Here is a 12126-nt window from a genome sequence, read left to right on the forward strand (position 1 = left end):
GCTACTTTTTCAGTAAATATGAGAAAGATGGAATGGACAGAACAGTAATGCAGCATACACAATGCAATATAAAACCCAGTCAGTGAAACAACTTAAAAATAAAGTATTCAAACAATTAAAAATGATGAATTAATATAAAATTATTTGGCAGTGACCAGGGGCTGTGACAATTGAAACAATATAACAGCCAAAAACAAATGAATAGGTTCTAAATTCTAATACATTTAGTTCACTGTTTATACGGCTATAAATTCTTAAACAAATATATCAAATGAACACACAAAGATAGTTCAAAATATGTTCTTTTTTGTTTTTGCTGTTCCTATTGCTGTTTCCTGTTCCTATGGTTCTCACCAGTCGATATATTCCATCCATCTCCCAGCTCCCGAACGCGCTACGGTACATTCATGGTTGTACTGTGGCGCCCTCTGGCGGAAGAGTGAATATCCTGCATTGCAATACCTAAAACCGCACACGCTTACATTTAGTCAATCCTTGTTTATTTCTTTAGAGAAGTCAGTGTAAAGTTTGTTGGACCTTTACCAATAGGCCAATTAACACGAGCAAGAAAACACAACCACGTTGCCCGCACCAACAGTTCAGAGTACCTGGACGTGATTACGTCACGACGCCGATGAACGCACCGGCGGTGCTGAGACTCCTCTCCGCGTCCACATTCTGTGCGGGAACGAGGATGGCGACGCTGCGGAGCGCTCTCGTTTGTACAGGTATTTGCAACTTTAGTTTGTGTTTGTGCTAGGCCAGTGGGGGATTTGCTGTGCCTATGTTTTACCTGCTCTTCGTTTGTTTGTTGGTTTAGCCGCGGTGCTGTTGTGCTTTGCCCCGGTGTCAGCACAAGTAGAAGAACTTGACAGCGAGTAAGTACTCCGCACAGCGATGAGCGTGGATTTCAGGGATCGGCCTCTCATTCTTCTTCACCTCTCTCCAGTTTTAAAGATCTGATAAAAGATGAACTGTGGCTCGTTGAAGTAAGTGAGATCCTGCGGCGTGCGTGGCGCGTCCAGCACACTGTCGCTTTTATACGTTCTTCTGTGTTCTTCTGTTCCAGTTCTACGCACCCTGGTGTGAGTACTGTCTGACTTTCGAGCCCATTTGGTATGAAGTGGGTGCAGAGCTGAAGAGTTTGGGTTCTCCAGTGAATGTGGGCAAGATCGATGGCTCGGTGCACAAAAGTAAGTCATCTGACAACACAACACGTCTTTATAGGTCTGAGCATGTGTAGTATTGACTTTATCGTTGAGTCCGCTCTGATTACGTCCGGTACGTGGTGTAAGTTTAGTGGGCCAATAGGACCAGTCAGCGAGTGGTTAGATTTGAATGCGAGGCAGGCTTAGCTGTCCTCTAATAGGATTACAAAATGTTGCAAATCCTCATACTCGTGTCTCTCACAGTAGTCAATTTGACCAAGGGCTGAAATGCTCCAAAACAGATGGTCAGCGCAGTTATCTATCGTTCTACGTCAGAAAATCCTTTTAGGCCTGGCAGTGTCTGCACAGAGCCATTCCCAGTGTCTGGCTTCACTTCAGGGATCAGCGCAGCTATTGTCTTCTGTGTGCAAATCCGCTCCTGGATGCTATTTTAGGCATTCTAGTTAGCAGCCTTCAGGGCAAAGCTCTGTCAAATTCGTTATTTTAATATGCACGCTGTAATATACTGGTTTTGGCTGATTGAGTGAAAGCGTTTTTAGCCCCTCCTTTTTGCTCATTATGCTTGTTTTTAGGTGTTGTTTCAGAGTTTGGTATTCATGGATATCCCACGATAAAACTGTGAGTTTCTACGTTATTGTTATTGTGTATTTATTTCTGTACTTGCGACTGTATGAATAAATGCGGAATAAATTGTATCCAATATTATGTAAGGCCATAATCTGCGCTTTGTGTTGTGTTTTTGAATATTTTCATTTCCCAATTCCCCCCGCCATTAGGTTTAAGGCGGGGGTGCCCTTCAACTACAATGGGCCCAGAACAAAGGATGATATTGTTGAATTTGTCAACCGAGTATCTGGGTAAGGCTTCAAGATTCGTTTGCTCGTCTATTTTATCATTTCTTAGTACACACAATCTGTCATGTGCATGAGGCCTGTGCACTATTCTTTGACAATCATTAAAGATGATTCCCTCATTCCTAAAGACCGGCAGTCAGGACATTACCCAGCCAACAGCTCTTTCAACATGTCATGAGTCGAAATGATATTCTGTTTGTCTACATCGGCAAAGCCTCTCCTCTTAAGGTAAAGTGTTTATATGTTCCAGGTTATACAGGAGCAAGGACGTAAAAAACATTGCATGAATAATGCAACAGTCAGCTGTCCAATAAACAGTTTGTCCTCTAATTTCCCAGGAAAATTATATGAAAATGGCATCTGAGATGATTGTACACATTTCCTTTTTTGCCGCTTCTGAGGACATTTTGCCCAAAGTAATCATTCACACTTGCTTAACATATTTTACTCTGTAAATGTATCCACAAAATCACCATTAACTAGACAATCTCTGTGATTTCAGGCAGTCGTCCTTCACGAAATTCCCTCTGTTGTTGTGTTCAAAGATGGAACTTTCTTCACATATAACGGTGAGACAGGAATACTGAACCTGAGGAATTAACTACTTTATTTTACACACTATATATATTAAGATAATAGCACTGAAGAATCTAGGTTCTTACTATTATACATCATTTGGGGCAGTGGTGGCCTAACAGTTAAGGAAGCGGCCCCGTAATCAGAAGGTTGAGGGTTCGAATCCCGAGCCACCAAGGTACCACTGAGGTGCAACTGAGCAAAGCACCGTCCCCACTCACTGCACCCCGGGTGTCTGTCATGGCTGCCCACTGCTCACTAAGGGTGGTGGTTAAAAGCTGAGGATACATTTTGTTGTGTCACCGTGTGCTGTGCTGCAGTGTTTCACAATCACTTCACTTTCATGACCTGTTTCAAAAATGATCTTGTTGCTGGCTTGATTTAGAAGCATTGTCTGCAAAAACTGTACATTTCTATGTGTAAAAGTCGCTCCATGGTGTATATTATGCTGAACCTCACTGGAAACACATGCTGTGTTCAGTGCTTGTGCGTGGCTACGTTCATTTCTCCATTCGACTTTCTCCTGGTTGTTTCTTGCTGTCTCAGCACCAGGCTGTCCCCTGTCACAGCCTCTGCTGTCCTGCTGCAGGTGTGGAGCCGTAATAGGATAGATGCGAGTGAAAACACAGCACACACACATAAAGCATCTCCCTAAGACTTACATTAGACTCCTGGGGGCAAAGAGAGGCAGGGGTGTTCTGAGTCTGAGGGTGTTCCAGATGATATCATTCACTTAATAATGGCATGAATATTTAATTGCTGATTGTTCAACAATGCTTGCAAAAACATGACATGATCTTTTCTCTTGATTTTATAACTTTTTACAGAAACACAGGATGGCGAGCTTTCTGCCTGGGTCAATAGGGAACGCTTCTTGAGCTTCATTAAGCTCGACAAATTTACACTTTATTCAATGGGGGATACAGGTACTGAAATATAATGTTGTGGTGTGTTCATCCAAGTGTTCAAAAATCAAACCCATCCTTCTGTCAAACCTGAAAAATCTGCAGTCACCACAAGGTGGCAGACCAAGAATTTAGTACAACACCAGTGCCCATCCTGCAGCCCAGTGGCTTCTGTTAGAATGCATATGAACTAATATTCAAACCTTTTGATGATTACAGGATCACATTTACTCGCCCTTTTCTGTCCTGATCTAGGGAAACTTGTGGCAATGGCTGTTGAAGATGACAAAAATCCAACAAAAGAAGGCATTCAGTAAGATCATTTCATTTTCACATGTTGTTGTTCTCAAACTGTTTCAGTTGTCTGAAATAGTAAAAATCATCTTTCTTGCTGTAGGTACAAGGCCATGCTTGAGAAAGTGGCAACAGAACACAAAAAAATCTACAGCAAGTGAGTGAATGTAATGGATTATTTTGCATTAATATACACATATTATGCACTGAATGCCTGATTTCACAGTTGTGCATAATGAATTTTTGCCCATTCATGCAATCCAATGCTTTTAACTGGAAACTATCCATTTTTCGTTTGGCTTCAGAGATTTCCAGTTTGGCCACATGAACGAAAACGGCTACCTCAACGGCTTCATCATGGGGTCAGCAGCTTGTTTTCTAAATGCAAACTTTCCCCAAAGGCTATGGCTGGTTTTTAAAAACATGTACTTCAAGCCATAATTACAGCAGTGTGACTGTCTGGGGTAGGATGGGTAGGGTGTTTCAGCACAAAATGTCAAGTGTCAAAATAAAATGCTGCTATTACAGGCAATAAAATACAGTTTGTATCGCAAACCATTGCAAATGAGGTGGGTTTGTTTACTTCCCAGCACCGAATGCTGTCAGGACTCTATAATGACTTAGATGAATGTGTAGTGCAGTGATTTTTTATGCCCTGCTGTCTTTTTAAATGCCTAGCAATTATTAGTGCGGTTTCCCATGCTAAGGCTTTCTTTATTCACTGTGTAATTGGCGCATCTTTTGTCCTTGGACATTGTTAGTGTGTTTTGTTTCTGTTTGTCAGTGAACTGGAGCTCCCTCACATCGTCGTATTGAATCTGTCCAATGATGGGTACTATCTACCAAACAAAACGCTGAAGAGCACCGATGATCTGCTGGAGTTCCTCAACGGTGTTCTGAATGGAAGCAATCAGGTCTGGGCTTGGACCCCTGATTGTCATTTTCTCTGCATCCACTTCCTCTTTAACTTTGGTTCTATTTGAGCTTTACTTTCAGTATTGTATTATGAAACTGATCATTCATGTGGACCGGTAAAATATCAAAGGTTTAGGGTGGTGGATTTTGACAAAGGTTTAGAACATTGCATGTTTTCCATTAAGCCCTCAGAAAGATGTATATTGTAAAACTTTCACTGAAAATACGTTGCTGCACAGAGATTCTTTGTGTATTGTAACACTGTTGTGTTTGCGCTACTCAGTTACTTGGAGGGAACGGATTTATTCAGCGGCTGCAGAGATTTGTGTACGACGCAAAGACAACTGTGACAGTAAGTCTTGTACCTTGTCAGTCTGGAGGAGAACATGTGGTTCAAAACGGGTGCATTGTGTATTTTTTCAGAGCATGCACTCATGAGAAATACCTGACCCAACTATTACACCACATAATGCAAGCACGTCCAGATACCCCCTTTACCCTGAACCCAAGCAAGACTATAGAACTGAGTGTGTGTGTGTGTGTGTGTGTGTGTGTGTTATATATATATATATATATGTGTGTGTGTGTATATATATATATATATATATATATATATATATATATAAAAATTTTTTTTTTCACTTTTGCTTCTTTGGTCCTCTCCATGTTCTAGAAAGCTCCACTTGCATCGTGTTTCCTGATCAGTGTGCCCCTGGTAATCATTGGCATGGTGATATATGCCTGCTGCACTGCTGTGCCAGGGAACAGCGAAGATGACCACGTGTCACTCCTGGGGCAGGGGTTCACCTCACCCAATAAGGACGACACCCCCGGTGTGACATTACCTGCACAGCAAGAAAAAAATCTGGAAGCTAAAAAAGAGGATTAACAAAATCCTCCTAGTCTGCTGTTTTACATATTGTACTTTTTAGGCTTTTTTTATAACAATTATTTATAATGCGTTGTACTGATATGTGAATGTGTGAAATGTGAATCAGTTGCAAAATATCACTGGTGTCTATTCTGATGTAATAGCTTAATTTACTACACGCAAATCACATTTTACATCCAAAGACATAGCCATGTACTGTGCAGTAGTACCAGTGTGAGAGTGGGTCTGAAGGGTCCGAATGTAAATCTGCTTCAGGTGGATTTTCAATAAATGTTCTCAAATCAGCTTTCGTCCCAAACGATGTTAGACATCTCTGACCTTTTTATAACACCTACGACTTTATATCACAACGACTTTGATTGCACACTGTTGTAATCAATATTTGACGTGCTCCGCTGTAAAAGCAGTGGACACATGAAGGCATGAAATGAACTGAGAGATTAGATATGTACGTGTGAATGGTGATGGAGGGGCGCAGGGGTCCCCCACTTCAAACACAGCCGATCTGTAATTATACAGACGTTTTATGAGCTTCAGAGTGCATTATTATTATTATTATTATTATTATATTATTATGCCCCCCCACCCCCACCCCCCTCTGAACAGAATTTCTAATCAGACCACATGCAAACATTTAAATGACTATTTTGAAATGGCCATTCTTTTTTAAATACAGTGCATCATGACTGAAAGAATGCCAGTGGCCCGTGATTGGTGAAATTTCCAAACTTTATCTTTTAAAATAGGTTTTATGACACAGGTGCGATGAGGGAAAAATTTACAAAGCTATATGCCAACATAATACCAAAGAAGCGACTGACAATGCGGTTTCCACGTCGTTTCTACGTATTCGTTTTCCCAACTTCCTCCCAACTTTTCCTCCTCATCACGGAAGTAAAAAAAAAAAAAAAAAAAGAAGAAGAAAGATTGGTCTAATACCGCAGTGGATTGCGCGTTGCAGCGCGAATCGCGTCTGTTTTCGCTGCAACAACGTTTGTTCGTAAAAGTCGTTTTCAGCGTGAGGGACTGAGTTTTTTTATCGTTATGAGCGCTGCTGCTGCTGAAGAGAACGATCCCCGCCAGGCAGGAAACAGAATGGGGAAGAAGCGAGGCGACCGTCGTGTTTATTACGCGGAACGCGGCACAGGCCGGGCTGGTGGACATCTTTCTTCACCCCATTATTATCTTGGAACAAGGCGCGATTCGCGGTGAAAGCGCATGGATCATTCTGTTATGGGACTGCAACTAGAGAAAGAAAAAAAAAACTCCAACAGAACAGACAAGTACAGACAAGAAGATGAACTGACAGCAGACACTGAAAACTCTCAGCAAACAAGAGAACTTTAAGAGCAGAGCGAAGTTCCTCTTTTTTCACCGAGACGTAGAAGTTGGGGAGGGGAGCGCGGCTCCACATCTGGAAGTGGGATCATGGCTGTGGAGCGCATCGGCCAGTCTGTGCTCTTTTTCTTCTTGACAAGCAGGCTTGCCATCTCGGGCATAGTGGGCGTCTCAGACAAGAAGACTCTTCTCATCGACAGCGAAACAGCGGAACTTTCCGGCGCTAACGCCACTGCCGAGCCGTGGAAGCTGATGTCAGAGAACCTTCACCCAAGTCTGTTTTTTGACCGGGCCGACGTCCGCGTGCTGAGAAAGAAGTGCACCACAACGCACGGTCACATCTTCAAAGCGATTAAAAACGCAGTGGCCGCCATGGTCTCCAGAGCCTCGCTGTATCTGCCGCCAGAGAAGCATGAAGAGTTTGGCAGTAAGTGGAACGAGGTGTACGGCAACAACCTGCCCCCGCTGGCGCTCTACTGCCTGCTGAATCCGGACGACGGGGCGGCGGCTCGTTTCCTGCTGACGTTCATGGACCGAATGGCGGAGTACCCTGACTGGATGGTGACGGCCGCGCCCAACGATGAGGTCCCCATGGCTCACTCGCTCACCGGCTTCGCCACGGCCTACGATTTTATCTACGCCCGCCTGGACAGCAAGCGGCGGGTGCGGTACTTGAAGAAGATCCGTGCCGCCACAGAGGAGCTGTACCGCCTTTCCAAGCACAGAGGCTGGGGAAAGCAGTTTCTCCAGAACCACCAGACCACAAACATCTTAGCCATCCTCACTGGAGCAATTGTGGCAGGAGAGCACGTTGACCCAGAGACAATGGTGTGGAAGCAGGTGGCTGTCAACTACATGGAAAAAACCATGTTCCTTTTGAACCACGTGGTTGATGGGTCGCTGGACGAAGGGGTTGCGTACGGGAGCTACACGGCGAAGTCGATCACGCAGTATGTTTTTCTTGCGCGCCGCCACTTCAGCATTGACAACACCCAGAACAACTGGCTACGGGCGCACTTCTCGTTCTATTACGCCACACTTCTGCCAGGGTTCCGGAGGACAGTGGGCATTGCCGACTCCAACTATAACTGGTTCTACGGGCCTGAGAGTCAGCTGGTGTTTCTGGATGCTTTCGTGCTTCAGGACGGCACAGGAAACTGGCTCGCCCAGCAGGTTAGAAAACACAGGCCCAAAGACGGACCCATGATGCAATCTGCAGCCCAGCGCTGGGCCACCCTGCACACTGAATTCATCTGGTATGACAGCCACTATGCCCCAAATCGCCCAGCAGCCTTCGGCCAAGCGGGCATGCACATATTTTCTAACTGGGGCGTGGTAACCTATGGGGCAGGTCTGCCCCTTGGCCAGGGCAACACTTTTGTCTCTTTTAAATCTGGCAAGCTGGGAGGCCGGGCAGTGTACGACATTGTGCATGCAAAGCCTTATTCGTGGATTGAAGGCTGGACTAATTTCAATCCAGGGCACGAGCACCCTGATCAGAATTCATTCACTTTTGCCCCCAATGGACAGGTGTTTGTGTCAGAGGCTTTATATGGACCCAAGTACAGTTACCTGAACAATGTTCTGGTGTTTTCTCCTTCCCCAACCAGCCACTGCAATCAGCCATGGGAGGGGCAGCTGGGGGAGTGTGGCAAATGGCTCCGCTGGGGAGAGAAAGAAGTTGGGGACTCTGCTGGAGAGGTCATAGCTGCCTCGTCCCACCAGGACACCCTCTTTGTCAGCGGGGAGTCAGTGTCTGCCTACTCTTCAGCTCTGAAACTGAAGAGCGTGTACCGGGCTCTGGTGCTGCTCAGCTCTCAGACCCTGCTTGTGCTGGACCATGTGGAGAAACAGGAGGATTCGCCTTTGAGTGCATTTAGTGCTTTCTTTCACAACCTGGACATTGACTTCAAGTATGTTCCGCACAGATTGTTGGACAAGTACAACGGGGCACTAATGGATGTGTGGGATGCACATTACAAAATGTTTTGGATAGACAGTCATGGAGTCAGTCCCATTGCAAGGATACAGGAGGTTGAGCAGGCTGCAGAGTTTAAGAAGCGATGGACGCAGTTCATTAATGTCACTTTCCCCTTTAAAAGCACCGTCGCCAGAGTAGCTTACGTCATGCACGGACCTTATGACCAAGTCTCTGACTTCAGATTCACTGATACGAGCAAGAATGGGGTCAAAATGTCTGTCAGAATCAACGACACAGAAACAATTGTGTCAATTGCAACCAACTACCAAGACATAGGTGCCCGATTCAGTTACCTTGGCTTTGGGGGATTTGCTAAAGCACAGTGTGGCCAACAAATAACTCAGTTTGGTCTGGGAATACAAGCTGTGCCAAATGAAAATGGCACTGATTCCTCCTCTGAGTATGGATTCATCATTAACACTGTTCTAGGGCTAGTCCTGTGTTTATGTATAGCCTATCAGGCAATAAAAAAAAACATGACCATATCCTTTAACAAACTCATACGGTACACTCTTTCCGCGGTGGTTCTCCTCTGGCTGGTTGAGCTTCTGGTCGTCTCCAGTGGCTGTGACCAGTTCATTTGCGGGATAAGGTGGACGAGCTACACAGATGACCTGGCCAAGTTAGATGCAAAAGCAACCATCTCTGCCCAGCTCTCCAGCTCCCTACCATCAGTGGTCATCACATCTCTGCCAGGCTCAGGTGCAGAGATTCTCCAGTACCTTTTTGACAATAGTTCTGATTTTGTGTACTTCAGAGTTCCGACAGCACACCTCGATGTGCCGGAGACAGAGCTTCAGTTCGGCCCTCTTGTGGATGCTTGCGAATGGTCAAGAGTAGATGCCCAGACTGGCCGCTATAAAGCCATCCATGGCTGGTTGCAGTCAGCAGTGGACAATGTCAAGCTTCACCTGCAGAATGTCCAGCTTCACTACACCGGAGAGGAGGCAGTAGGCGGCAATTTGAGCAACAAGAGAAGAAGGCGGAAACAGGGGGGGAAGCTAATGTCAGAAAAGAGAAGCGGCAATAATGGCAACATAAAAGATTTGCTGTTAATCAAGGAGCTTAAGCAGCATCTAGTGAAATACCAGAATGCCCGACCTGTCATCTACATGGCCAGTGGTGGCTGGTCTCTAAAGCTGCCCTTCATTCAAGAGGTAATTGGCCCTTCTTTTCGCGCAATACAAGTAGTCCGAGACCCGCGAGCATGGATATACATGATGTTGTATAGCAGCAAACCAAGCCTCTATGTTCGCAAGAATGTTAAGAGGCACTTGTCCTCCCTCATTTGGCAGAAGAACGGCGAAGGTGCTGCTGGTGGACTGAGGTGCTCAGAGTTCAGCCCCGAGTTCCAGATAATTGTGAAATTGCTCTCCCAGGCAGAGCCAGACCCATTGCTGCTCCTCGCCCACTTGTGGCTGGCCCACACATCTGCTGGGCTCCGGGTCAGCCACCACCTGCCCACAGACAGCTACATCAGGGTCAAGTTTGAGGACATTGTGCATTTCCCAGAGAAGACAGCTGGACAGATACACTTGTTTCTCCGGGTGCCTGTAGCACCTGCTGCTCTAAACCAGCTCACATTCACAACTTCCACAAATCTGTACAGCCTGACATACGAAGGAGACATATCACCGGCCAGCATCAGCAAATGGAAGGAGAGCATGACCTACAACGACATCAAAACCATTGAGGACCTTTGTTGGCCTGCAATGGAGAGTGTGGGCTATGAAAGGATTACAAGCTAGTTCTTTTTCATTATTCATGAAGAGGCAGCAAATGAGGTGCACATGATTAGATTTACTGTAATGATTGTATTGTTTCATGGTTATACTTTGTGCACATTATTGATCACTTACATTATTGGGGTGGGGAGAGTGCAATGTTCTCCCATAGTTATGGATATCTTGGGAACACATATAGTAATACCACATTTTACCTAGGAAAATTACTTGCTAAATAGAGTAATGGCAGAAATGAAGCACAAAGGGAAAAGAGCTGCACACTTTTTGAGGAGCAATCGTTGTGCCATCTAACTTATCTTAGCCACAATGCCAGTTTTATCCCAGTGCATATTGATTGCATACCACTATTAATTTTGCACTGTAGGTATTGGAATATCTTTTTCGGATCTGGATCACATTCTAAGTACTATGTTATTTAAGAGGTATTCCTAGGTCCTCAAGTCTTCAACTATTGGATTTCCTGATGTTCTACATCTCAGTGATTTAAAGTAGATTGGAAAGATTTGACCCACTGATCCTTGTGAAAGTCCAGCAGGCTTTGAGAGCACTGGGATGAACTACTTTCACACCGGAGATGAACATTCTGTAAGAAGCCGCCTTTGCCAGCTGGCACTTATTCCTGATGAGGAAGGCAATTCCTGAGTGACTGGCTTTCAAAGTCATTATTGGTTGTTTATACACTACAGTGTAGTGACAATTTTATGTTGCGGTGTACTTGGCAACCTCATCACAGTTGGGCGTATCTTTAGCATAGTGAAAAAGTACGATATATATTTAGAAATATATATAAGCTTACACCAGCAGTAAACCTTTCCCAGATCATTCCCAGGTTCTTCTTTCTCTGCTTCGTATAATCACTGTTTAATCTGAGAACGAGGTTGGCAATCTGACAGAAACACATTTGGAGCCATTACAGAGTCTTGAAACTCCAAGATCTCTGCAAACAAACTGGATTCACACTCCCTAGCAACAGAAAGTGCAGACCTTCTTATTTACCAGGGGATACTTTCTCCCCTTCCATCTTTATTCCATTTTCCAATTATGAATAATAAAGATCCTTACTTCTGCACTATTCTAATTTGGAATCATCCGTTTCATTCTACTGAACAGGTTCTGTCTCAACAAGACCAATAGAATAATAATATAGTGAATAAAGCGGATTTGATGGATCTCTGGGCTTTTCTACGCCTTTTTTTACATTTCTCACCAATGCGGCAGGAGGTGGACATTGCAGTAATTGCTTCAGAGGTAAATAATAATTTAGACAGTGATGGATACAACATGGCCGTTATGTAGTCATGCAAGACCATGGCTTTTAATTAAAGAGAGCGGGAGTAATTAAAGGTAAGATATGTGCTCTGACTGCAATAGGGAATGTCAGGAGGGGAGGTGGGGGGAAACGGGTCTATGTTGCCACAGCAACATCATTGTGCTTAGGAGTAATGATGGTGTGGTGC

The 12126-nt window shown here is 44.6% G+C and overlaps 2 protein-coding genes across 3 annotated transcripts; both read left to right on the forward strand.

Annotated features, from left to right (window-relative positions):
• Positions 1–632: 632 nt before the first annotated feature.
• Positions 633–5889, forward strand: tmx3a (thioredoxin related transmembrane protein 3a). 2 transcript variants are annotated; one of them, XM_028976857.1, is made up of 16 exons: positions 633–728; positions 821–878; positions 950–989; positions 1070–1193; positions 1742–1787; positions 1946–2026; positions 2152–2251; positions 2362–2439; positions 2526–2592; positions 3427–3525; positions 3760–3817; positions 3902–3955; positions 4104–4160; positions 4583–4712; positions 4997–5065; positions 5387–5889. In XM_028976857.1, exons 1-16 carry the CDS (start codon positions 635–637, stop codon positions 5600–5602), a joined length of 1371 nt encoding a protein of 456 aa, XP_028832690.1. In that variant the 5' UTR covers positions 633–634; the 3' UTR covers positions 5603–5889. The 2 variants fall into 2 exon arrangements, with proteins under 2 accessions (XP_028832690.1, XP_028832691.1); XM_028976858.1 differs by having other exon boundaries at positions 5369–5492.
• Positions 5890–6526: 637 nt separating this feature from the next.
• dsela (dermatan sulfate epimerase like a) lies at positions 6527–11738 on the forward strand. The gene has a single exon (XM_028977155.1). The coding sequence runs from the start codon at positions 7034–7036 to the stop codon at positions 10670–10672; it is 3639 nt and encodes a 1212-aa protein (XP_028832988.1). The 5' UTR covers positions 6527–7033; the 3' UTR covers positions 10673–11738.
• Positions 11739–12126: the final 388 nt, after the last annotated feature.

This window comes from Denticeps clupeoides, chromosome 4 (genome assembly GCF_900700375.1).
Source record: "Denticeps clupeoides chromosome 4, fDenClu1.1, whole genome shotgun sequence".
Classification (NCBI taxonomy): Eukaryota; Metazoa; Chordata; class Actinopteri; order Clupeiformes; family Denticipitidae; genus Denticeps; species Denticeps clupeoides.

Bases quoted from the DNA above. Each gene is read 5' to 3' on its own strand.
- dsela (XM_028977155.1), top strand. From the start codon at position 7,034: ATGGCTGTGGAGCGCATCGGCCAGTCTGTGCTCTTTTTCTTCTTGACA.
- tmx3a (XM_028976857.1), top strand. From the start codon at position 635: ATGAACGCACCGGCGGTGCTGAGACTCCTCTCCGCGTCCACATTCTGT. The intron at 3,956-4,103 runs GTGAGTGAATGT...GTTTGGCTTCAG, and splicing joins CACAAAAAAATCTACAGCAA to AGATTTCCAGTTTGGCCACA. The intron at 4,161-4,582 runs GTCAGCAGCTTG...TCTGTTTGTCAG, and splicing joins CTCAACGGCTTCATCATGGG to TGAACTGGAGCTCCCTCACA.